General features: G+C 39.0%; 1 protein-coding gene across 2 annotated transcripts in view; it reads right to left on the bottom strand.

Moving 5' to 3' along the window:
• CDC42SE2 (CDC42 small effector 2) overlaps positions 1–27934 on the bottom strand; it is a 120373-nt gene that overhangs the window by 25487 nt on the left and 66952 nt on the right. For both annotated transcript variants that reach the window (XM_037901661.2, XM_037901662.2), the window contains exon 2: positions 20772–21113. In XM_037901661.2, coding sequence (XP_037757589.1) covers positions 20772–20825 — 54 coding nt within the window. In that variant the 5' untranslated portion in view covers positions 20826–21113. The remainder of the gene's footprint in view (positions 1–20771; positions 21114–27934) is intronic.

Here is a 27934-nt window from a genome sequence, read left to right as displayed (position 1 = left end):
TAAACAAGCTTTCAATGTGAATTTCACAGTGACAATGAAGGGTAGGGACAAGAAATAATACAGAATACTCACGGAGGAGAAAAACATGAAAAACATGGAAAAATAGGGAGATGGAAATTAACATTAGAATGCTACCTACTGAAAAATAATCACATTTAAAATTTTTTTTAAAGTATTGTTTAAAAAGGTGATATTTAAATCACACTGGCTGTTAATAGGATATGGGCCAGATTTTAAAAGTTATTTAGGTGGCTAAAGAGGCAGACAGGCACCTAGGGGAATTTTCAGAAACACGTAGTCACCTAACTCCTATTGACTTCAGCAGGAGTTAGGTACCTATGCATCTTTGAAAATCTCACTAGATGCTCAAATAAGTTTTAAAATCCAGCCCTAAGTACTTATAAGAATCTACAGAGAATAGCACCATAAAAAAAAAAAATCTATTTCCACTTGCTGAGCCTCTCCTGAAAATTAACACAGGAAATATTAGCAGAGAGGTCAACTGACATGATGAAAAATGACAGCTCCGTGACAGGATGTGTGTCAGTACTTAGAACATGAAACCCTTCCTATTCAACCAAATAAATGTCACCCCCAACTGAAAAACAAACTCAAGCAGCCAGTTAACCTTAGATAAATCTATATATCAAAGCCCGTTTGGTTAAGAAGCCGTCTTCCATATTAGCGAATCAAATAGGGCCTTGCTGGCGCTAGCTGAAGTGAGTTGGTAGTTCTGTCCACTACATACACATGTGTAGAGATACTTATGTCTGGGTATATTTATATGCACACAGCAGTCTATACACACATGTTGTAAAAGAGACTTAGTTTTTAAAAAATGTAACCATACTCTCCTAAATCTGAAACATCAGTTTATACTGAGCTTCAATAAAATACAGCAGGAGCTTCTCAATACTGCCTCCAAACATGCCACCAGAAATGGGAGATGAATGAAATAGAATCCTCACGTACACTTCAGCACAACTAACCAGGCAGCAATCTAATTGCCTTAAAACATCCCTGGCATCAGGAAGGGCAACAGCAGCAAACATGGGCCAGAGTCTTGAACCTATTCCCGTCACTTATTGCCCGAGCAAGCGTTTTAACACTGGCCATGATGATTCACCCTCAGGCAGTCCCCGATGTGATCACAAAGGGGAAGGAATCCCCAACTACGCCTGCAACAATATTACTTTTGGGGAGCTTCTCAAAACAACCTGCAAGAATTCCCTTGCTGAAAGAAGGTGGATGTTCCAATTCGTATCCAGCTAATGGGCTAACTTTGCCTTCATCTTTTCCAAGTTCCAGGTCCTTTGATGCTTTCCAGTTTTTAAATTTGCAACTGAATGCACTACGGAGTTATGATTCTAGTCTTCAAGTAGAGTGTGGTGACAGAGGACTTGGAACTTCATTCTCAACACTTCCACAGTCAGACATGGGCAGTTCTATCACCATTGCTACTCCAGACTCCTCCTCACTTCTCGTTCTTTATCCCCATTCTCTCCAGCAGACACTGACAGCTCAGGAACTGGATCCACTGTGAACCTCTTTCTTTGGTTCTTTGCACTGTGGGCTCTGCCCCTTCCCTCCAGTAAAAGATTGGCCAGAGCAACCAGTTGTTTTACTGGAGTGGAAGGGGGAAAACAGAGTGAAGCGCCTGTGTTTGTATGTGCTGTGAAGGGGGGAGGGGTGCGGAGGCTGAACTGTGGCACCAAGCAAATAAGGACAGTAAGCCTATTTCAACTCCTCAGATGTGGAGCTTATAGCATCCACTTCCCAGCTCCACCTGCTGCAGCCAGCACCAAGTACTTCCTGAGGAGTGTACAGTCCTTCAAGGCAAAAGGAATAGGTCAAATGGGGAGGGAGGAGGGAAAATGGGAAGAAAACAATCATTTCAAGGGACAATTTCAAATAAACTAAGGATTTGGGTCTGCAGGACAACTGCATATTGGTAAAATTTAGTTTATTTTTACTGAATGTTGTTCCTCTTACCCTTTGAAGAAGAAAACCATGCGAAATTCATTATGACCCGCAAATAACCTTCCAGTGAATCATGACCGAGGGTGTGAGGGGAGGGGGGAAGGAGAAAGGGGAGTCCACAGGTCCCCAAACTCTCAGCTTATAGTCAAATTGTTCCCAACAAACATTTTCACATATAGCAACTATGGCTACTGGATTGGACCACTACCCTGATACAGTATGGCAACTTCTGTAGTCTTTTTCCTGGGTTAAAAAGAAAAGAAAAAGCAGCTATATGTCACAGTCTGGATGTCAGACACCTAGTCCCCTGATGGCCTTATACTGTTATTGTGAAATATGGAGATTCCCTCCCTGCCTCTCCCCCCCAAAACCATGTCAAGCAAATTGTTTTCTGACAAATGGCTTGCACACATATCAAGTCAGGTTGTGAAATCTGACGAGAGCACTAGTTACTCACCCTCCTAAATTCCACTGTAGGTTCAGCTGGAGAAAAAGCATGGTATTAAGGTTAAAGCACTGCACTAGTAGTTGGGAGAGCTTTATTCTTCTCTCAGCTCTCCACAGACTTCCTGTGTGAGCTTTGGTAGGTGCAGGCTGTATGCCTCAACTTCCTCATCCACAAACCGTGGGCAATATTTACCAACCTCCCAGGGATGCTATGAAGCTCATTTCAATGATGTGTGTTAAGAACTGTGAGATCCTTGGATATAAGGCATAAAGTACTATTGTACAATTCCTCTGCTGAACAGTTGTGTAGTAGTGTTGTGTGATGTTAAATAGCTGCAGTGTTCTACCCCAAAGGCAGCTGCATCGCAGCTGTCAGTGAAACAGCACTACGTGACAGGATATGACAAGAAGTGAAGAACAATGATGTATCCATTTTGGTTAAAGGAATATAATTACCTAAAGTGGAATTAGTGGTACTATACCGCTTCCCCGGTGAGAATGGTCATGACTTATTTAAATTTTTATTCCAGATGTTCAAAAATGACACATCAGAAACAGCTTCAAACATCAGAAGGTTGTGGTCAGCTTTACAGACTCAGGTCTCCAGTGGCTCACTCCCACACCTGTCAGCTGGCATTCGAATCCACTGAACAAGACTATAACTCCTCCTGTAGCTGACTGGCACATCTACAGCAAACAGCATACCTGCAAACCTGTAGCTAGTCAGGAGTCCTATCCATTGGACACCACCTTTGCTCCTGTTCAACTGTCCTCCAGTCCTGTTCCAGCTCTCGCTATTCCTTCCCTAACACCCCCAAACAAAAAATATTTACAGTTATTACCCATCAGACAACTTCTTAAAAACTACCCCAGATGCCATGCATTTCTCACACTGGAATGATGGCTAATATATAAGTTTGTGATCTTTTGGGATGAAGTCACTATATAAATATAAAAGGATACAGAGTGACATTTAGAAGTGCTGTTACTTTAAACATCTGGCAATCCCCCCAGTTTCTCTTGCCCTAAATCACTTGCAACCGCTATGTTCAATTCCTCCTGAGAGGAAGGAAATTGATCAGGCTTTTCAGAAGCTTAAAAAGCTTATTTTTACTAAAACAATGTACACTTTACACTCCAGCTGGATTTTCTGAGTAAAAATAGAACCATTTACAGCTTCAGAAATAACCATGGGGTCTTGCTAAACCATCTTGCCATTCTGGTCAGCAAGTTCCCCACCACTGTTTTTAAAGCTGTAAAAGTTAATTGCAACTAATTGCTAATTGTACTAAAATCCTATTTGAGCATATACAACCCCCAAGTAAGTGGGTTTTTTTTTTTTTGAGCTAATAAGAAGGCTTTAAAGCTCAAAAAGGGAGCACTTATTTTCCCCATTAGGGGTTTTTGCAGCTCAGGAAAAAAAGCTTTTTCACTTTCTATCTCTTATGCACTAGCACGGTGGTTTTTAACCCTTTTTTCATTTGTGGACCCCTAAAAAATTTCAAATGGAGGTGCAGACCCCTTTGGAATCTCATAGTCTGTGGACCCTGAGCAGTCCGCAGATCACAGGTTGAAAACCACTGCACATAGTGGGTCTCCAATGTCTCCGTTCTGTGGACCATTTAAACAAAAATACTTCCGCAATGCATGTTTATGGTCCTCTACCCCCAGTTCCAATCCCTCACTGCTTTGTTTTCCAAAGGTTTCATTCTGCAGAGTACCAGGAAGAGCTCTGTGGATCACAGATGATCCCCAGAACAGTTTGAGAAACACCTGCACTATCATAACACTGCTATCTGGGTTCACATCACTGCAGCAAGTTTTATTTTGTTTGCATCCCTTAAACTCTCAAAACCATGATGAATGTTAAATTTTAATTTATTTGTATGTCTGAGTATGAAAGATTTTGTAAATTTTGTCCAATTTTAATGCCTTTGTTAAAATAATTCTCTCTCAACTGTTTCGCTGTCGTGTTTTCAGCATCATATCTGTTGAGTTTGGGGACAAAAATAATGTTTTTTTACCGCTTTTTACTCCCATTAGCCCTGCAGTGCCAATATAGGTCAGATCCTAAACTGGATTCTGGTCCTTCTTGAGCAAGAACAAATTGTTTACTAAATTCCAATAAGCTGAGAGCAATGGGTTCCCTATGTGTCATGGAGGGACTAATTTGGCCTGCAGAAATTTTATTATGACGACATGTGAGAAGGACCCAGCTTGACTCTCAGAGCCTCGACCGAGTTTGCAAGGCTGGCAGTTGCAGGAAAAATATTTTTATTTATGATGCGACATCGACTTCATTGATAGACAACAGGCTACCATTTTTAGAGTCACCTTGCAGAGTAAGCTTCATTTAAAAGGGAGAATTTTCTTTGTTTCTTTACCATTACTCAGAAAGTTATAACACACTCAAAAAACAAACCAAAGTCCCTCCCAGTTCACCTAATCACTTCTCTCTTCCTCTTGACTGTGCAATTAAATTCCAGTCATCTTCCAGTTTATAAAATATTATGGAAATTTTATGAAAAAGCACATGATTAATTTTCCTGTTATATAAGCTGGGGAATCAGGCTAAGGTGAAAAGAAGTATTTCAGTCAATTAGATAGCCTTTTCTACTAATTTATAAAGCTAAGTGTTAAAAGTAAACAGTTACACTGGGTTAAGTTAAGGACATAAACCATATGACAATAATGCATGATGTGTTGGTTAACTGTATAATGGTGGCTTTGTGCCTCAAGAGGTCTGTTGCCCCATGGGAATCACACGCCAATATAGTATTCTTTACCACACAATCGGAGGCCTTCATATTTGTGACATACAGCTATCGTTGAAAAAACTGCAATAACTTAACATACATATTATTTCATCCACATTAGGCATACCTTTTATATTGTTTTATATTATTATATTAATCTGTTTTTGTGGATGGGTTTGTTTCCTTTGGAAAACATTTTAAATGGGCTTTTTAAAAAGTGGGAAAAGCTTTCAGTCACTTTTTTCTTAGATATGAATCATTTGGATTCCAATTACTAACTTCATTTAATAAAGTTTATCTTACAATTATTAATAGGTTTAATCTGTAAATTAACAGATATGTAGACTTAAAAAATCTGGCTGCACACATACTATATTATACACACACCCCCCTAGCTCCTACATTCCAAAGTTCTGTATACTTTCCATTGCTACAGCACCTTTCATCTGATGATCTCAAAGCACTGATCTTGGTGGGACTACTCAGGTGCTTAAAATTAAGCAGCTGCTTAAGTCTTTGAAGGATTCAACTTTAAATAACATCTCACAAAAGTACTCTGTAGTAGATATACCAGTTTTAAAGGTTGGGAAACTGAGGCACAAAACAACTTTAACATGGCTATACAGGAAGTAAGTGCAAGAGCCAGCAGCAGAACCCAAGACTTTCAGCCCTTCTACATTAAGCAGACTACACAATCTCTTCTACATACACAGACACAAGGTGATTTCTCTTTACTGGTATAGAATGTACTTTATGATGTGACCACTAAAATTTCCTCTTTCCTTCATTCTCGTGCCCTCATCTAACTCAAATCATAGCTCCACAAAGGAATAAAAAGCAGGTAAACCATGGAAGATTCTCACTCATACCAATAAGGACCCAGGCTTAGCAAAGCACTTGAGCACATGCATGACTTTAAGCATGTTCTGAAATCCTCTTGACTTCAATGAGACTGGAGCATGTGCTTAAATGCTTTGCCTAGTTGGCTTAGTGCTGTAAAAGAATTCAGTGTTAAATAGGCGTCCAGCTAAAGTCCAGCTTAGTCTCCAATAGTCAGCTTCAGCCAAATCACTTTTTCAAATACCTAACCGAACCAAATAGGCAGAAGGGCTGCTGCCTCCTCACGACACTTCTGGTATGGCCAGTTTAGCTGCTTTTCTCCTCCTCCTCACAGCCAGTTCTGATGGCGCCCTAGTACGGGTGAAGTAGTAACGTTCACAGATCTGAACCACTCTGGATATATCAATTTGCAAATTGGGTATTAGCAGAATATTCAGGGATTAAATGAAGCTCACATAGATTTTAATATCAGTAATGAAAACTGATGACGATGTATAAAGATAAGCACCTCCTCTCTCACCCCCTCTTCTCCGTATCAGCCTCCCATATCAATCCCATTTCCTTATTCTACAAAGACAGAAAGCTACAGTGAATAAAATTAGCTACTGTGTTATTCAAGCCTTGCTTTCTTTACATTACAAATTCAACGGACACTTCATGTTGCTCAAAGCTTGACTCCCATTTTACACAGTATAGAGCAAAATAAGTAGGCATTTAATATTTTTCCATGGAGAACAGGAGACTAATTAAGCTCCCTATGGCCTGCTGTGCTAAAGATCAGCATGCATATTCTCTGGTTGGCAATCCCCCCAACTCTCACCTTTACAAGTACTGCAATGACCAACTTTTACCACAGATAAGCAATCCAGTATATATGTAAAGTATACTATTACAGTACAAGCAATCCAGGTATGTAGGATAGTCTATCAGGTTTGTTGAGGATATATGTCTAGAGGGATTCAATGCCCCACTTTAACTTTGGTTTATCATCAATCATTATTTTAACAGACAAATTACTTTAGTTCAGCAGAAGTGGGGTACAACACATTTTTAAAAAGATTTGTTCGAAACAAAGGGCTAGATGACATACTTGTCCAGATTAATTTTACAGGAGTGCTCTCAAGAAGCTCACTTGATTTAGCTTTGGCTTGGGAATTCCATCTTCCCCCAAGGAAGTTTTGTCAGTCATACAGAACTCAAATTTGTAAGTGATCATAGTACAATTTCAAACTTTATACAATATACTACATTGCCACATAGCTTTGGTTCCAATGTAATAAACTGAACTTTGTAGTATTTATTTCCTGATAACACAAGGTAAAAAAAGAGAGTTGCATGCAAAATACATAATCAGGTAGAGATTCAAAATTACAATTTACCCCTTTTCTCTTTAAAATTTCAGATTATGATGTTTTATGAAGAACATTTCTAAACTTCTGTTGTTCCATTCCTCCTGCCTAACTAATGTACAAACTTTGATACCACTTAACACCATTACTGTCTTATGTTCCCCTAATCTTTCCATTCCTTTTTTCTCTATCCATTACTTTTTCCTGAATGCCACCCAACCCACTTCTGTTTCTGCTTTTCTTTACACTAGGGCAATGGGAGCCAGTGCTCCACTGTGACAAGCAGGTCAAGTCAGATAACAGTAACCTGCCTCAATTTTTCCATCTGTAAAATGGGAATAATAATGCTGGCCTACCTCACAAGGTTGTTGTTCTTGGGTTAAATCCTGGCCTAACTGAACTTAATGACTAAACTCCCATAGACTTCAATGGGCCCAGGATTTCACCCAATTAAACAATCTGAGATCACTGCAGGAATTTCACTACTATACTACTCTAGTTCAGCCACACACAGGGTACACGAGAAAGTGGTTTTCCAGGTTTGAGATTAGTTAGCAGATTAATAAAACGATTCAGACAATGTCACTGAGTTTTTAATGCTGACACTAAAAGCTCTGGGACATAGCACATGCCCACCTAGGGGAGTAAGATGTTCTTGTTGTTCAATAGTATGGATAGAAGCACAGAGAGGAGAGCAGCCTCTAAAGGACTATTATATTCTCGCTGTGCATGAGTTGAAAAGGGGCAGAAGATGGGCAGAGCATTAGCTCTGCGTCCTTGTCCCAACAGGCCAGCCAGCACACCTGTGCTGGATCACCAATGGGATATGCCATGCCATTCTGGTAAAAGGTACAGCCCTCCCTCCCCAAATAGGGGGAAAATCAGGAGGTAGATTGAGACATTAAAGCCCAATCTCCTTCCTGCTCTGGTCCTGGGGCAACAGAGCTCTGTGCTGCCCCATACATGGCCTTGTAGCAAAGCCACAATTTAGCCCTGTATATGAACTTGAATATTTTCAAGAGCTTATGGATTCTGGGAATTGCCTAGTACCAAAAATACATTTCTGAATATGGGCCTGTTATTATTTTATGATACTGTAAAATGAAAAGGGATGGATTAAAACTTTTGAAAAATCTTTCTGAACTAAGACTTCTAGTAGCAGCCTCAAATATGCACAGAATTCTTATTAAGAAAAGAATTATATCAGGATCAGTTTTTTCTTAGAGCCAGCACAGAATTTAGACACTAAAAATACAAGGCATAGGACAGCAACAGTTAAAGGACATTAGCTTTACTACATTACACACAGTACAAGGTTTTAGCATGGAAAATTAAGCCACATGGCAACAGCTCTAATTTCTTTCCACTGTCTATCTGTCCATTTACATGACACATTCTTCTACAGAATGGGAAACTGTAGATATGTTATTTGTTGTGGTCCTGACAAAAACCTTCTGCAAGAACGAGAAATGTGTGTAAGGAACAGCAGATTCAGAAGAACTGGAAGGTATAAATGTTCCTAATGGTACATTCTGACATTTTGGGGTTAATCTATCCTGGTTCTTATATGAAAGCCAGAGTGGCAAGGTAGGCAGTTGTCAAACACCACGGATAGAGGAGTAACCTTCTGTATTTTACCTTTAAACACTAAGGCAAAAATCAAAATTTGGAGCTTATCCTATATAATAATTTAAACTTATACAAAACTTGCTTCAAATGTGGTTCACTTCATCCGAAAATACTATGCGGGGCTACCAGCTCTTGCTGGTCCAATTCAGCTTTTCTGAAGGCAGCTGCATCTCTTTGTGACCGACATGAGACATTAGTTCTGGAAATACATTTTCAGTGACAGAGCATTACTGACCATGACTGACTACAAAAGATCAGAAAACATTTGAGAATTTCTTTTTAAAATGGTGCCCTGATTAGCAGAAGCTTCAAAAGCAGTTTTTCTTTCAAACAGAGTTTTAGGCAAATAACCTGTGCTCCTCCTAGCAAGCCCTTAAATTAATCTAACAAAAAAATGCCAAACCCTTTTTCAATGTGCTGACAATTGTAGAATTATACATTATTCACACACACACACACACACACACACACTTACATACATACATTTCATTCCTCCAACAGAAGACTAGGCATAATTCTTGCACACATTTTTTAAGATATCTGGCTTTAACACCTATTTCACTAATAACCCAATAAAAAGGTATAATGTTACTACCACTATCTTTAATTGCTCATCAGAGATCACCATTTTATTCACAAACAGGTACAAGAGAAATACCCAATGATTTCCATGATTTCCCCGCATTTACGTAAATATGCAGAATAATGCTCCTTATTTACCTTGGCAATGTTTAATATTTTGACACTGCACCAGAGATTGCAAGACACAAGATAGGTCATTTAAACAAATAAATAAAGCAGCCTATTAACTGTTAATGCAATAGGAAGTGGCAAACAAAGTGAGGACCAGTAGAAACCTGCAATAAACTGGCAAACTGTCTCTTCTAATAAATGACACCTTTATCAAACCGATTTGACAGGCCATTAATGAGCTATATAATACAGAAACCTCAAATATCTGAGATTGATGGCTTGATAAGTAATTCTACGCTACAGCCTATACAAAAGCTAAATATTTCTGAGTTATTGTGCCAGCTGAAGGTTCTATCTTGTATATTTCAACACTGAAATTTATACTATATTATAGGTCAAAAAAGTTTCAATGATTAAAGGACACTGAATGTTCATGTTTTGTCCACATTGGGTCAGAACCTGCACTTGCTTTTGCTAGTGTGAGTGCAGAATCTGGCCCACTAGTTTTAAAAATATTCTGAACTACCAAAATTTTATTTGACTTGTTATGTGGGCTGGGGTTGGTTTATGCTGGGTTTGCTAATTAATTCTATTGTATGGTTGTATATATTAATTAAATTTAAGGCTACGTTTTAGTCAGGGTATTTTTAGTAAAAGTCATGGACAGGTCACGGCCAGTAAACAAAAATTCATGGCCTGTGACCTGTCCATGACTTTTATTAAAAATACCCATGACTAAAACTAAAACTTGGGGTGGGGGGGGAGTGGGGCTGCCCAGGGCTGCCGCAGGTGCTGGAGAGGGGTTGGGGGGTCAGGCTCCCTACCTGTTTCCACACCTCCCCCTCCCACAGCAGCAGTTTGGATGTTGGAGGGGGCAGGAGATTGGGGCACAGGATGGGGTGAGGCGGGCTCTGCGGGGGCAGTGCCATCCACCTAGCAGCTGAGCAAGTGAGACATCGATGCTTCCACAGGAGCCCCCCAGGTAAGCGCTGCCCAGAGCCCATGACAAACTCGCAGACTTAATTATGTTCAGGTGCCCAACGCTGTAGGGATAGGTGTTTTTTGTACAAATAGGGAGAAGAAACACACAAATTACAAGTTTCAGAGTAGTAGCCGTGTTAGTCTGTATTCGCAAAAAGTACTTGTGGCACCTTAGAGACTAACAAATTTATCTGAGCATAAGCTTTCGTGAGCTACAGCTCGATGAAGTGAAAGCTTATGCTCAAATAAATTTGTTAGTCTTTAAGGTGCCACAAGTACTCCTTTTCTTCTTACAAATTACAAAATGTTTGTCAGCCTTAACCACAGAAATCTCTTCTATTAGAAATACAACTAGCGGCTGAAAATGTTTGTCAGCAGCAGGTCCCTTCTGGTGGCCATAGTCATAGTTTATATTACACTTTGTGTAGCGCTGCTTATGCAATACACTAGCAATCAGATCAGATTAATTTAAATTAATCACTAAACAATCAATTTAAATCACTTATTTTAATCACTATTTAAATTAGCAAGCAGGAAACCTTGATTGAACTTATTGATTTTAATCTTGTTTTGAATTTGTACTTTAATTATTTTCCTAAAGAAAGGTTGATTCTCATTAGTTGTTAATCATTAAAACATGTTGATTTGCAAATATATACAGCCTTTACACTAAATATGAGGCTTCTTTTTGCTAACCAGGCGCATACATTATAACTATACACTTTATAAATGCAATTTTACAGCTTAATATTTATTCAGAGTCTTAATTTTTCCAAACCTATTTGAGAAAATGGTAAGTAATGCATTTATTTCCTAGATGATTAACTTTTTACTTGTGATTTGTGTCAAGCTCTTTCAATGGAAATTCAAATTAAAAATGCACAAAACAGCATTTTTAAATGTTATTCGTTAAATAAAGCAAGCTTAAGTGTATTGAATACATAAAAAAGAAGTTCATCAGAAAGTTTATCAAAAATGTTTTGCATTTAAAACTGGTTTAATAAACAAAATATTCTCTGTAGCTAGTGAACTGAATTGACGTTTTCAAGATTTTAGAACCAGTAGATCTCACCCTCTCACACTTTTTTTTTTAATTCATAGATTGGAAGAGGAAAACAAATTTTCTTGCTTTTTCAAATCCCAACTTTGTTTCTTAAACTTTGAATGAACTATTCATTGAACTTAACTAGCTGAAGAAACCAAAATGAAGAAATTAGGCTCTCTGCGCCTGCTAAAAAGGCTACTGCTGTCAAAAGCTGGTTTAGCACTTTCTCAAACTTTGGTCCCAGGTGCTTAACCAGTGATTTCCACCAGTTCAGTGGTCTGACTTTCTTTAAAGCTTGGCAGTAAACATGTACTGCTTAGTATATTTTTTATTTAAATAATAAAGTCAAAATTTATATAATCTAACATAAGTTGTCAATTTCAAACTTAATTTAAATGTGTTTATTTTAAAAAGAAAACTATTTCATTTAAATCAAAAAACCTAATTTTTTAATTTAAAAAAATATCATTTTTTATCTATCCCGCAGTACAGTGTATTCATTTAATATCGATCATGGACAGAAAGAGATGGGTTATAAACTGAAGGTTCCACTTCAGCTAGACTTTTAAACAGATAGCAATGGCAGTGCTTTAAAGGGGCTCTAATATTAGCTTTTTTCTGCAATTCACAACGTTGTTAACATAGTGTTCTGGAGTATACCACAGAATGAAGCAGAATTACAGAAGGGTGATGTTAAAAAGATTAGATAAAGGCAGGTCTGTTTCTTGTACTATATAAAGATTTTGCTACGAAGTTAAAATGGTCTCTAAAGAAGATAGAATACACGTGTACTTTGCATCTTTTGGCTTTCCTCTTCACTTCAGAGGGCTTTACCGCCATCTTGGAGCCCAAAACTAGGGAGAAAAGGATGGAGAATAGTGCCATTTTTTGGTCCTAGGCACCCCCCAAAAATCTAAAACCTACAGGAAAAAAAAAAAGCCCTACCAAGCGGTAAAAGGCCTAAAAGGAAAGTTTTTCAGGCAAAATGAATTATTTAAAGTAGGGCTGTCAAGCAATTAAAAAATTAATTGTGATTAAGCGTGCTGCTAAACAATAGAATACCATTTATTTTAAATATTTTTGGATGTTTACTACTTTTTCAAATATATTCAATTACAAACACTGAATACAAAGTGTACAGTCCTCACATTTATTTTTGATTACAAATATTTGCACTGTAAAAACAAATAATTTTTCAATTCACCTCATACAAGCACTGTAGTGCAATCTCTTTGTCATGAGAGTTGAACTTACAAATGTAGAATTATGTACAAAAAAACTGCATTCAAAAATAAAATAATGTAAAACTTTAGAGCCTACAAGTCCCCTCAGTCCTAATTCTTGGTCAGCCAATCACTCAGACAAACAAGCAGAGTGGATTTGATTTAAATCACTAGTCAGGAAGACTCGATTTAACCATGAATTTCTACATAAAAGTGCATTCTTGTTGGTTGTTATAACCTTACTACATATTCTTCACAACTCAGATATAGATGTAATTTCATCTTTAGAACATACACACTATACATTTTTTAAGTGATTTATTTTGAAAACTTTTCTGATTAGTTTTACAGGTCTATCAGAAAATGAATGCTCATTTGATTATTTCATTTACCAAAGGCAATTGAAGCAGATATTTATGAAGTCACTGGGAGGTGAACTATCATCAATATTTGGAGGATTTCCTTGCCATGCTCTATTAGGAGGAGAACATCACCAGGCAGACATTTATATGGTTTTATTTAACTAAAACACCAATGTTACGTATTCCGGATTTTTTTCTTCAACAGCAAACATATAATATTTTAACAAAACAAGCATATGAATTTCTGAATTTAGTTAAACATTCAAGTTTTTTAAAATCAAGTTTGTTTTTGTTAAAATTGTTTTTAAAAAAGAAAAATTAAATCAAGGTCAACATGAGAAACTTAAAATATTGGCTTCTGCAGCTAACTCAATCGTCTTTACCTTCATTTTCCTGTTTGTTCATAATCTGGAAAAGAAAAACAAGCTTTCCTGCTTTTTCAGGTCCCAAACGATTTCTCAGTTTGGAATGATTTAATCCAAAGGAAGAAAATATTCTTTCTACACCAGCAAAAAAAAAAGCTACTGCTGTTAAAAGTGAGATTATCACTTCAACAGTCTCTGAATCCAAGTGCTTAAGTGACTTCCACCAGGTCACCGGTGTGACTTGCTTTAAAACATCATCAGCAAACATATTTCTTGAATGGTTCTTATTCCCAAACTGGGTCTCTTTTACAGCCTGCTGCCATTATAGGTTTTCCCTTCTAGTGAGAGAATGGTATGGTAGCTCTCAAATCAATGAAGGCTACACTCAGAAAGACCGCAAGACTTCTGGAATATGCTGCTCAAACAGTTTCACTTTTGTCTCTACTGCCTGTCCCTCCCTTCTCACATTTATCTCCAGACTTCTTCCCTTTGTCCAGATCAATTCCACCCCCAACAATCTTCTATTCATTGAACTTTTTGAAACTTCTCATTTTTAGAGAGAGGTAAGGGATTAACTCTGTGTACACAAATTTGCAGAGGGACAATAGGGTTGAGGTCTGTTATTTCTCACCTCTATGTATTATTTATTTATAATCATTTTTGCTGTTAACAAGCATGTTACTTCTGAAGACTCAAATCCACAGTTTGAGAACTAAGCAAAACTAAGCATCTCTGACGGTATTTTCTAGACTGAGCACTGAGTCCCATTGGGTAGATAGAAAAATTAAACCTAAATAATCTATACAGAAGACCCTGGAACCCCATAAGATTGGGTCCCTAATCCATGAACTATTGGAAATCATTTACAAACATTTTCTTAAACATTACATGAATATATTGTCTCATACTATAGAATTAGAATGTATAATCCCTATTCCATGATGAGATATCTTTGAGCTAGAATGTATCTTAATTAAACCTATCTTTAGATAAAATGTTTTTTGAGGAGAAAAATCAAAAAAATCCGATTTAAATAAAAACTGGATTTTTTTGTTTTTTTAAAAAAAAATCATTGATTTTATCCACCCTGCAAAAACACTGGATACAATTTGCAGGAGATAATGCTGCTTGCTTCTTGTTTACAATGTCACCTGAAAGTGAGAACAGGCGTTCACATGACACTGTTGTAGTTGGCGTTGCAAGATATTTACATGCCAGATGCGCTAAAGATTCATATGTCCTTTCAACCACCATTCCAGAGGACATGCTTCCATGCTGATGATTGGCTCTTCTTGATAACGCTCCAAAGTGGTACAGACCAACACACGTTCATTTTCATCATGTGAGTCAGATGCCACCAGCAGAAGGTTGATTTTCTTTTTTGGTGGTTTGGGTTCTGTTGTTTCCGCATCAGAGTGTTGCTCTTTTAAGACTTCTGAAAGCATGCTCCATACCTCGTCCCTCTCAGTTTTTGGACAGCACTTCAGATTCTTAAACCTTTGATCGAATGCTGTAGCTATCTTTAGAAATCTCACATTGGTACCTTCTTTGTGTTTTGTCAAATCTGCTGTGAAAGTGTTCTTAAAATGAACATGTGCTGGTTCATCATCCGAGACTGCTATAATATGAAATATATGCAGAATGTGGATAAAACAAAGCAGGAGACACACAATTCTCCCCCCGTGGAGTACAGTCACACGTTTAATTTTTTTTTTCAACTAACATCAGCAGCATGGAAGCATGTCCTCTGGAATGGTGGCCCAAGCATGAAGGGGCATACGAATGTTTTGCATAAATGGCACTTAAATACCTTGCAACGACAACTACAAAAGTGCCATGCGAATGCCTGTTCTCACTTTCAGGTGACGTAAATAAGAAGCAGGCAGCAGTACCTCCCGTCAATGTAAACAAACTTGTTTGTCTGAGTGATTGGCCAAATAAGAAGTAGGACTGAGTGGAATTATAGGTGCTAAAGTTTTACACTGTTTTGTTTTTGAGTGCGGTTATATAACCAAAAAAAAATATCTGCATTTGTAAGTTACACTTTCACGATAAAGAGATTGCACTTCAGTACTTGTATGAGGTGAACTGAAAAATACTATTTCTTTTATCATTTTTAGTGCATATATTTGTAATAAAAATAATGTAAAGTGAGCACTGTGCACTTTGTATTCTGTGTTGTAATTGAAATCAATATTGAAAACGTAGAAAAACATCCAAAATATTTAATACATTTCAATTGGTAGTTTAGTGTTTAACAGTGTGATTAATTTTTTTAATCACAATTAATTTTGTTGAGTTAATCGCGTGAGTTAAGTGTGACAGCCCTAATTTAAGGTTTTTTTAATGCTCTGTAGTCCCAGACAGGAAGAATCCTGGAGACCACCTGTTGAAGCAGGCTGGAAGAATAACCCGGGGTTTTCCCAGAAGTGGAAGTCAAACTTTCTTGTGAACAGCAGTCTTGTCCTGTTTCCTGGAGCTGGAGGGCAAGCCTAGATATGCTGGAGAACACAAGCACACACTTTCTATACCTTTTGTATCTTTCCTCTGATGGAGCCAAAAATATCAAAAACTATGCTGTTAGTATTTATGAGGCATCCAAAATTTCATAGATGTTTTATAGACAAAGAATGAAGCCACAGAATCTATGATGAAAGGACTTCATATTTAAGAAACATGATACATTCTGAGCATGGAACGGAATATAAGCAACATAACTGAACAAAGTGAAGTATGTGTCTATTTTGCTTCCATGATTTTTATTTTACAACACTTCTCTGTGGAAGGATTAATCTTTACAAGCCTTTTGGAAGAAACGTGTTTTAGCGATGGACTTGAAGGAACAGTGGATCAGGTTAGGGAATGGGTTCAAGGTGTGGTGGCTGGCACGGTAGAAGACATATAAAATAGATTGGGACAAGGACATGAAAGTTGTGGCTTAGCTTGAGTAATGGGGACAATGCTTACATATTTCCTGTTTTGGAAGGAACAAATCATTACATGCGGATATCTTTTATGCTAAAATCTAGCATATTCCATATTTGTTCATTTGCATGATTCTTTTAAAAATTATTACGCAGGCTGAAGAGTAACTGCAGCGTGAAATCTTTTGGGTTAGAATGATACGGTGCTGCCTGAAGCTGGATATATCATCATAAGCAATTTATGTTTTTTGGGGCTTTGATTTATTACTCTGAGTCCTTGTACTAGATGCTGCTAGTGTAATTAGTTGTATAAAATGTGCAACTGCATTAAACATTAATACACAGGACACATGAAAAAATCTTCTGCAATTCATTTATCCTCATGGGCAGAGAATGCAGTCAGCAAGCAACTAGGAATGATTCATTTTAATATACAAAGATGAGTCTTCTAAAATTTTACTATTTTATAAAATAATCAAATAAATATGCAATGCATTACTCCAAATCTACCAAAAATATTATTTTACAGTAAGTTTGAAGCCAGAGTACCTAATCAGCAATAGTCTTAATGTGTAAATATACCAACAATAGGGCATATGGCCAGAAAAATCTCTTGTATGTTAGATCACTGCAATTCAGAAGCCGGGGAATTTGTTCACGTACCCTTAGTCAATTTCTAAGAACCAAATTTTAGCCACCACTGAATAGCATGTGCATTACTACATAATTCAAAATACAAAAACGCTATTGTGCTAGCTCAGAGTTATACATATTAGATTAGAATTTAGTACTACATTCAATACGATGGTTGAGGGCAGCGCAACTGATATATTCCAGCTGTCTCATGGTACACAGGAACTTCACAGTGTGTTGTTCACTAACGGTATATCTACACTGCAACATAAGTCCAGGCTCAGACTAGAGCTTTAGCCCAAACCCCTCTTCAATCTACACACAAATCACTCAGACTCGGGCTTGGCCCTAGAGTTGTAGAAACCTGCAGGTACTGAGGGTCCAAACCAGGATTCAAGCCCTATTGCTTTGCAGTAACGATGCAGCCACCCTCCTCGCTCGCTACCTCCCCCCGCCAATTGGGGCCCTCAAAGGTCCAATAAAAGTATCCCACAATCCCATGGGCCAACTATCTTCATCCTCCCTATCCCAAGAATCCTCAAATCGAGGCCAATGAAAACAGAAGCATCCCTCCTTTGTGTACCGCAGCAGCTCAGTGAATCAGCGCTAAGTCTTCCATTGTCTTCTGACCACCAAAATGCAAACACACCATCAGCAGCCTTGTGTTTGCAATGGAGACTTAACAAGACAAGCCTTTGCAGCACACTGCTTCATGGTCACTGGAACAGAGACAGATTTTGCTGATCCTTTGGTGTGAGGCCAGCAGAACAGTGGACTTCCATTAGAGTACCAGGAATGACCAGGAATACCAGCAAATAGTGAAGAAGCTGGCAACGCTGCAAATGTACCAGACTGGTGATCAGTGCAGAGATCTGATTAAGCGCCTCAAGACTGAGTATAGGAAAACCAGGAACCAGAAACACACCTCAGACAACTTGCTGACGTCCTCATTTTAGGAGGAACTTGACTGGGTTCTGGGCACTGTGCTGGTCAGCTGGGATGGTGCCCTGCTGGCCCCAGAACCCAGCATGGGGAGTGATGGGAGCCAGCGGGTAGGCACAGACTGAAGCCAACAAAGTGACTCAGTTGCTGAAACCCATCCCACAGGAGACTCTGCTGCAGGAGCAGCACATTCTGGGGCCTAGTTCTGCCACCCTTACATTGAACAGTACCCTCACACTGCAAGTACTTCCATGGATTCCACGAGGGCTGCTTGCAGAATGAGTTACTACTTAACCATTAGTAAGGGTGACATATTCACGCTTTTAATGTGTGTTGGACTCTAATGAGACAAAGTAGTTTTATGTGCACTGAGAATCATTCCCAGTTTCCAAAGAAATTATTTTTAAGAAGTTTAGAGAAGTCATTGTATTTACCTGCCCATAATGAAAAAGGGATTGATTTAGATTTGTCATTTTTTTTTGGTATAATGTTAATAATTTACTTACATTCTGCAACCTGAAATTTCAGTCCCAGTTAGACAGAAGAGGAACACAGATAGAACTGGAATTTAAGAGCTCTAGGTCTCTTACTAACTACAACAATACTATCAGCCCACATGCAGTCACACAAAACTACTCCTCAGTCACACGCAAAATCCTTTGCGAAAGCTCTTATTGTACACATATGTGCCAGCCAGGTCCTACAACCCTTGAAATGCAGCACTTCAGGAACAAGTGAAATGCTTTACAGGATGCTACTTGTATCTTGGGGGTCAGGAGAGGAAGGAGGAGCGCAAGTTACTGAGCAAATCCACATCAGAGACAGGAGTGGGTGAAGGCTTGCAGCCCCTATTCGGCTTTGAACTATAACCTCCATACTTTATTGGGGATCATGACTCACAAATTAAGAACTGTAGTACTAATGTATTATGTTAACTGTAACATTTCATTTTGCACTCCTATACAGTAACATTATTGTAGCATAAAATTATAATCATTAGAAAATCAGCTATCTACAGCTCCTAAAAACAAGTGAAACTTTTTTGGTTTCTACTGTTATTTATAAAATTAAAAAAATGCAAAGAGTCTGCAAGCTATATGGAATTGTACTATATATCCTAAGGGTGTATTAATTCTCTTAATTCCAGAATGCCACGACAACTCACACATCATTAATCCTATTAAAACATTTTGTCCTCAAACTATGTAAGTCATTAGGATAGTGACACAGCAAGTCTTGAAAGACTGCAAGGTATTCATTCCACATTAGAGGAATTTTAACTCCCCATGTTGGTATCTGAGATATGAACTCCTCCCACAACTCTGTTTCATTAAAAATGACAGTAAGTTACATTTATAATGTGCACCAAGGAGGTTTAAATAGTTAAGTTTACTGATACTTCAGGATTCTTTTTGCTTTCAATCTTTTTGCAATTACTATTCCTGACAGTCTTAGAAAAGCAAGTAGGCATTACGCTTTTCAGTGGCTTTGACATTCCTTAAGTCAATACATAACCAAATTCTCTGCGTTATTGTGAGCTGCATCACTTTGTGATTCTTTTATTACTTCTAATTCAAATATACGCTCCCGTATTCACTGTACTGTCTCCCACATATTGGCTGGGATAAAGAATCCTCCTTTCTGTACACCACTACTTGAACTGATCTGGATGCACTGCTCAACAGGATTGATCTTCCCAGGTGTAGTTGTGAAGACATCTCCAGAACTGCTAATCGAATTCCTGGCCTACTTTACCTGCATGATAGGTAGGTTTTCTCCTAGAAGCACAACAGTATTGGATCCAGTGCCTGGTAGCAGAGGCCCTAAGTCTATTTCTTGAGTCTCAATATGAAAAAGAAAAAAAAAAAAAAACAACACTTCTCTACTGTTCCAGCATTTTAATAAATTCGTGTGGTACATCTGGGTACCCTGTCTTTTCCTGATTAATAGTATTAGATAGTTTATTTTGTCTTCCGGGCATGACGCTTTGAAGTGCTTCTGTCTTGTATTCCTTCATGCTTTACTTAGCCATTATCACATCCATTCCTCCTTCTAGCAAAACTGAAATGATGGTGGTGCAAATCAAGTTAACTGATTGTAATACACATTCTCTCAAGATGTCATCAAAAAATCCTTCAGAGTGGCAGCTAAACACTGGTGAAATCCTGACCTTACAATTGAAGTAAATGGCAAAAAAAGGGAGTTTTGCCATTGATTTCAGTGGGTCAGGATTGGAATTCCCACTTGATTTCTAAATATAAATATTCCCTTCCCTCAACCTCACCCAACCCCATCTTCAACTTAGCCTAAAATAGCAACAAAACAAGCTGAAGTTGGATTTTTATATTTCCAATTTTCCATCCATTTCATTTGGGCCCTTTGTTGTGTTGCTCCCTCTACCCCCATCTTCCTTAGTATCTTTGCAAATCAAAATAGCCACGTCAGCCTGAAATAGTTATGATTATTTCTACAGCACAGCTAAACAGAGATGCTAGATGATTTTTTTCATTTTCACTGAGCTTAGTCAAATGTACGAATTAAAAAAAAAAGAAGAACAATATACTTGATTACATACAGAAACAATGCAGAGATTCATACTTACAGGCTGAGGCTGTTCTGCAATACAGCAGTTGAAACACAACCAGAACTCACTCATTGTTTACAGTCTGACGTGTGAACACAGAGGATAAGAGCAAGCAGCAAAATTCCAATTCTCTGCTATCGAGCCTCCACGTAGAAAGTTCCTTAGCTCAACTACTGTGTAATGGACCGAAAGTGGAAAAGGTTTTTCTTCTGTTGTGAGCTTTTCCCAATGGCAGTTAAGTCCTGGGATAATCAAGTTTGTGGCAAAGATATAAAAGAGACTTCTCTCCGAATGCGTTAGTCCAAGCACCAAAGCAGCATGTATAAATGGTCTCTTGGTCCTTATTCTAAAGGCAATAATCTGAAAGAGAAAAGTGTGTCACGTCAGTAAGAAAGAAAACAGGTCTTTTTAAACTGACAGATTTCAGAATATATAGCCGAGAGGCCCTAACAAATATTTAAACCATGAATCGTATATATGAACCCAAAAGATGCACACTTATTTCAATCACATTTTTTCTTCTACAGACACACCACTAAAAATTGTGTAAGGCAGAGCCTCAAGTAGTACAAGGATTGCATGACTTCTTGTAATAAAGTTACAGATAACGTAACCAGAATCTATACTTAGGAATAGCGTCCTGACTCGGAGAATGTTACATTAGCCATCTTTTTTCTTTTGGCTGCCCATTCTCCCTTCCAAGCCCCTTAAGCAGAAAAAAAACAAAACAAAACAAAAAAAAAACAAGGAAGTTCCGATCAGAGTCAAAGGAGAAAAGGACAAAACTTCAGAGGGATATCTACCTGCTGACATCTCCTCCCACCAGCTTTTAAAATAAATAAAATAAAATAAAAGCAATATTCAATAAAAGCAATTATTTGTTCCAAGCACACTCAGATTAGGCCCAGTTACAGCCAGTTAAGATCCTGGGGGTGCAAATTTTAAGTATGTTGTAACTGGCTGCCCTGACAGTTGTTTTTGTAATGCTGATGGGGACCTTACTATCCAAGTCACCCTTTTCTAATTCTGAAAAAAAAAAGTTACCAATAAACTGAAGCTAATAAGGCACAAATTCTGTCAACGCAAGTACTTTTCTTTCCCTCCCCTCTACCCTGATGCTCCATATACAATTCCATTCATAATGGGAAAAAAACGTGTGAAATGTGGGGCTGTCTTCTTAAAACACAAACTCCTAGTGTGGAACAACTGACACATTAAATTCCAGCCATTCTTTTGCTGAACTATAGAGTGGGTTTTTTTTTATTTTTGTTTAACCTTTAACCTGAAGTCTCCATCCCCTGCCCCCCAAGTAATTCCCTGGTGATTTTACTGTGGTCATTCCATTCACAATCTGTCTTATCCTTATTTTGTATATAAATGGAAAATTAAATGATTATAAAATTTATAAAGTTACACAATTATTTTTTTAAAATTTAAATACTGACTATATAAATGATTTAATCCATTTATGGAAATCTAACATGCAAACTGCTGTACATTACTATTTAAACTACTGCATTACCTAGAGATTTCAAATAAGTTTGGGACTCACTGGGCTAGACACAGTACAAAGAAAGAAAGGAGATTCTATCCTGATGAACTGACAGTCTAAATTTATGCATTCCAATTTTGCAAGGAACTTAGATGTCACGAAATTTGTCTCAAGCAAAGGTAATTAGATATTTGTGTTCATGTACAGGAATGTAATTCTAAGGAACAGAAACTATAGTAATAAGCAGTGGTAGAAGTAGAAATCATTTCTTGGCGGTACTGCACTCATGGGAGGGACACAAGGGGGGGCATGTGACCTCCCATATGACTCCTCCCTGCCCCGCCCCAGCCCAGGACCCCCCCACTCTCCCCGTTTCCTCTGACATCCCCCTTTGATACAAACATCAACATGCTTAACTACTCACTTTCCCCCCAAATATGTAGTATTTCAGTCTGTTTATAGGAATATGGGAGTTGGGCGAGGAGCCATTTCAGCACATGTATGATTTATTAAAAGACAAATTTTAAGTAGAACTGTATCCTAAACTGCATTATGTTATTCACAGGCGCCAACTTTGTGGGTTCTCCGGGGCTGGAGCACCCATGGGGAAATTAGCGGGTGCTCCACACCCACCAACAGCCGAACTCCCCCTTCCTCACCTCCTTCTCCACCCTCCAAGCGTGCCACATCCCTGCTCCTCCCCCTCCCAGCGCTTCCTGCCTGCTGCCACCTAACAGCTGTTTGGTGCTGCTTAGGACTTTTTGGGACAGAGGGGGCAGAGTGAGGACGTGGTGTGCTCAAGGGAGGAGGTGGAGAAGAGGCAGGGCAGGGGTGGATACTTGGGAGAAGGGGGGTGGAATGGGGGCAGGAAGGGGGTGGAGCTAGGGTGGGAAAAGGCGGGATGGGGTGGAGACTTTGGGGAAGGGGTAGAATGGGGGTGGGGTGAGCCAGGGGCAGGAAAAGGCAGAGGGGAGGGGTCGAGCACCCACCAGACAGAGGGGAAGTCAGTGCCTATAATGGTATTGTACCCAAACATCGCATTTCAATGCGGGATTCAACTTCCTTTAAAGGAACAGACTCCTGAAACTCCTACCAATCCACAAAAAAGGTCCATAGTCATGCAAATAATCCCATTGTCTTCAATGGGATTGATCAAATGATTAAGGGTTTACAGGATTAGGTTCCAAGTTTATAAATTGTTCTGGATGAAACTGACAATGCCTTAGCTGTCAGATCAGAAGGAGCTTCATTCAAATAAAGGTGGAGAGATGTGTGATAAGTCTTAGCTCCGTTGCTAAGATGAGGAACACATTTTCAGTGAAGTTCTTGGCAGATTCCTGAGGCAGCTGGCTGGTTTAAGGCTGTCAGTGTCCGGCATTATAATCTTCACTTACAGTTCTCTCACCCACAAAGCTGGAAAGTGGAGCATTTGTTTTCATTGTTTTGCTGCTCCAGTTCCAGTTCACAAAATGCATGTTAGACTAATTTGGCTGCAAAGAAAAATTCTAGGTACACTGGGGACAACACCTGATTCCCATCAGGCTGCAGAACTGGGCTGACATCAGACTCCAAACATCCTCTGGTCAGTGCAAGCAGAGGCATTCCTCTAATGATTTGGACTTGATGTGATGCAGTATGGATGTCATGGATAATTCAGACCAATGGGGAGAAACAGAATAAAAACACGGTTTAAACACCTTCCATCCCCCCATCCCTCCCCTCTTGAGGACTCCTGATCAATGTAACTGCACAGTACATATGCTAACAAACTTAAACAAAGCCTTTGTTTACGTTTGTTAGCATATGTATTGTGCTGTTAAATCCATGTAAAGAATGAATGTCCTCCCTAGTGCAGCCCCTCTCCCCAGAGGGGCAGGGGCTAGCCCCAAGTCTTTCTGGTACCCCACACCTGCTAAAAATCTCTTGCTGGTACTGCGTACTGGAGGTTACCGCCCAACTTGCACCCCTGGTAATACTAATTTCTATATTTTTGATTTGAAGAAGCTACTAACAAAATTGACAGCACCTGTACTTGACGATGGGCTTGACTACACTTGAAACGCTACAGCGGCACAGCTGTAAGCCACCTCCCTGAGAGGTGGTAGCTAGGTTAATGGAAGAATTCTTCTGTTGCCCTAGCACGGTCTACACTAGGGGTTATGTGGGCTTAACTACATTTCTCAAAGGTATGGATTTTCACATCCCCAAGCAACATAGCTCAGTCAACTTAAGTAAGGCTAGTTTAGTGTAGACCAGACCTACATTTAGCAACCCCAGAATTAGGATAAAATGGAAAAGGTATTCTATCAGCCCTTCTGGAAAAAGGGGTAAACAGTGAGGTGGCAAAATTTGCAGATGATACAAAATTACTAAAGATAGTTAAGACCCAGGCAGGATGCGAAGAGCTACAAAAGGATCTCTCAAAACTGGGTGACTGGGCAACAAAATGGCAGATGAAATTTCATGTTGATAAATGCAAAGTAATGCACATTGGAAAGCATAATCCCAACTATACATATAAAATGATGGGGTCTAAATTAGCTGTTACCACCCAAGAAAGGTGTTGGAATCCATGAGGATAGTTCTCTAAAGACATCCACTCAATGTGCAGCGGCAGTCAAAAAAGCAAACAGAACGCTGGGAATAATTAAGAAAGGGACAGATAATAGGACAGAAAATATCATGTTGCCTCTATATAAATCCATGGTAAGCCCACATCTTGAATACTGTGTGTAGATGTGGTCGCCTCATCTCAAAAAAGGTATATTGGAATTGGAAAAGGTTCAGCAAAGGGCAATAAAAATTATTAGGGGTATGGAATTGCTTCCGTATGAGCAGAGATTAATAAAAAGGGGACTTTTCAGCTTGGAAAAGAGACAGCTAAGGGGAGATATGATTGAGGTCTATAAAATCATGACTGGTATAGAGAAAGTGGATAAGGAATTGTTGTTTACTACTTCTCATAGTACAAGAACTAGGGGTCACCTAATGAAATTAATAGGCAGCAGGTTTAAAACAAATAAAAGGAAGTATTTCTTCACACAATGCACAGTCAACCTGTGGAACTCCTTGTCAGAGGATGTTGTGAAGGCCAAGACCATAACAGGGTTCAAAAAAGAACTAGATAAATTAATGGAGGATAGGTCCATCAATGGCTATTAGCCAGGATGGGCAGGAATGGTGTCCCTAGCCTCTGTTTGCCAGAAGCTGGGAATGAGCGACAGGGGATGGATCATTTGATGATTACCTGTTCTGTTCATTCCCTCGGGGGCACCTGGCACTGGCCACTGTCAGAAGACAGGATACTGGGCTAGATGGACCTTCTTATGTACTTATGTTCTCTCAATCCACTGCCAACACTATGGACAATAAGCAATTTTGCTTTTTTTAAAAAATAAAAATAAAAAAAACTTGTAAATCTTTTAGCAGACTAAGGGATTTCAAAAGGAACTGAGGCAGTGCAAACATGGAATATTTTCACTAGAGAAAAAATGCTTCTTAAGAAAACAAACACCATTCTGCCTCAAGATATTACATTATGCTAGAACAACAACAATGAAGTCCAGATGTGCATTAGCTGTTTTGATCTCTCAAGGAGACATAATCAAGACACTAAGTTACAGATCTACAAATACAGCCAGGTGAATGTGGATCAACTACCAACTAGTCAAGAAACAGCAAGTTTCCATGACAGCTGGCTGCCCCCAAAACAAAGAAATAAAAGAAATTAGTTCATAAGCCTTCACTGCAGAGTTGTCTTTATGCATTCCCCAGAATTGTCATTGTTGCTGATCTGAAGAAATGTTTGTTCTACCATTATTTTATGCACTGATGCAAATGGAAGAATTAACAGAATGACTCAAGTACTTAGGCTGTATAATATAAATGACAGTAAAATTTCACTAGATTAAAATTTTAAAAATACCAAAAGACTTCAATGGAGCAGTTTTTTAAAAGTCAACTCCAAGTACACTCACGACACACTCAGACCTTTTAGATTGGGATTTTCAAAAGTTCATGGCATGGGCCTAACTCTGCTCCCCTTGGAGTCAATAGTAAAACTTCCATTGACTTCAATGTGAACAGAATTAGGCCAGCACAGAGAAATTTTGAAAATTCCACCCTCAGTTTGTTCTCATAACTCTAATCCCAGGAAGCATCCCACTTTGTTTCCAGAATTCTTCATAACCAATACTGCCACAATTTTTTTTTTTTTGCAACCAGAATATGGTTAATTTGTTAGGTATGGCACTTCTGACTCTTGTTTAGCTCTGTGATAGTACCCAGCAAACATCTACAATTAAAGCTTAATGCTGTATACTGTTTAGAAGCTGGGATTCCAAGTTGCTCAGAGGTGAAGCAAGGCATTGGTTTCTAGCTCTTGCAACTCAGGTGATACTAACTACTAAGACTATGTTAGAACTGAAATGGGAAAAGCTAGCTGATAATCTGTGACAATATTACAAGGCCTGATGTATCATTACCTACTAGAGCAGAGGTCTCAAAACACACAGCCCGCAGAGTTATTTCCTGCATCCCGCTATAGCTCCCTTCAACCCCCCCCCCGCTCACCCGCCACCTGCCCCCCCGCCTCCTTGAGTGCACCGCGTCCCCGTTCCTCCGCCTACCTCCCAGCACCTCCCGCTTAGGACTTTCCAAAAGGAAGGGAGGAGGAGGCAGAGAAAGGGCTGGGCCAGGGCAGGGATTTGGGGAAGGGACTTTGGGGAAGGGGTTGGAATGGGGGCGGGGAAGGGGTGGGAAGAGGCAGGGCAAGGGCAGGGCCTCATAGAAGGGGTGGAGTGGGGGCAGAGTCGGGGGAAGAGTGTGTGTATGTGTGTGTGGGGGGGGGGGCTTTTGTATCTTTGTATGAAAAGGTGTAACTGATGCGACCCTCGGGCCAATGTACTAGTTCTCATGTGGCCCTCGTGGTGATTTGAGTTTAAGATCCCTTTACTAGACCTAGAAATAAATACCCTGGGTTTCCCTTTTCCCTAGCAATGGTATAACATACTCATCTGTATCCCTGGAAGCTCCAAGTATCAGACCATAGAGTGTCACTACTCCCTCAGTCTAACAGAGCTTTTTTGGCACAGGTCCAGAACTGAATATATTAAGTTCCTGTTATTACAGTGGTTCAATTTTCAATCCCTGGTTAAATCTAAACCCACACATATAGGGAAATTCTTCCGCAGCTCATAGTCTTATTTGCATGCTAATACCTAGAATGCTCTTCCAACTTTTTGCAGGTTGAAGTGCTGCAGTCAGTTGAAGCCCTGGGAACAATCCACAAAGCTTGGACATGCTTGCGTTCATCTGAAATTCTGTTCTGGGTTGCAAAGCTTGTGAAAATTCTGTTCTGGGTTGCAAAGCTTGTGAAAATCGCTCCTCTCACCCCCAAATCCAAACATTTATTTTTGTCTGCAAACAAAACCCACTAAACAATTGAACCTCAAAGTATAAGTTACACTACAGTGAGCCTACAAAGACCATCATTCTTGTATAGCATATAACAGTGCCAAGAAGCCTTTTTGTCTGCTTCCTCTCCACGTGAGGAGAACTTTTCCTTTCTTTTCCCTTTAGAAATAATTTCTACGTCTTGAAACAACTGAATGTTGTAGCATTTTAATTATCTCATTTTTAAAATTAGGTTACCATAAAATAAAGTAAATAAAGATGGCTATTTGTTAAA

This window comes from Chelonia mydas, chromosome 5 (genome assembly GCF_015237465.2).
Source record: "Chelonia mydas isolate rCheMyd1 chromosome 5, rCheMyd1.pri.v2, whole genome shotgun sequence".
Lineage (NCBI taxonomy): Eukaryota > Metazoa > Chordata > Testudines > Cheloniidae > Chelonia > Chelonia mydas.
Note: the sequence above shows the minus strand (reverse complement) of the source record. Positions and strands in the feature narration are given on the sequence as shown.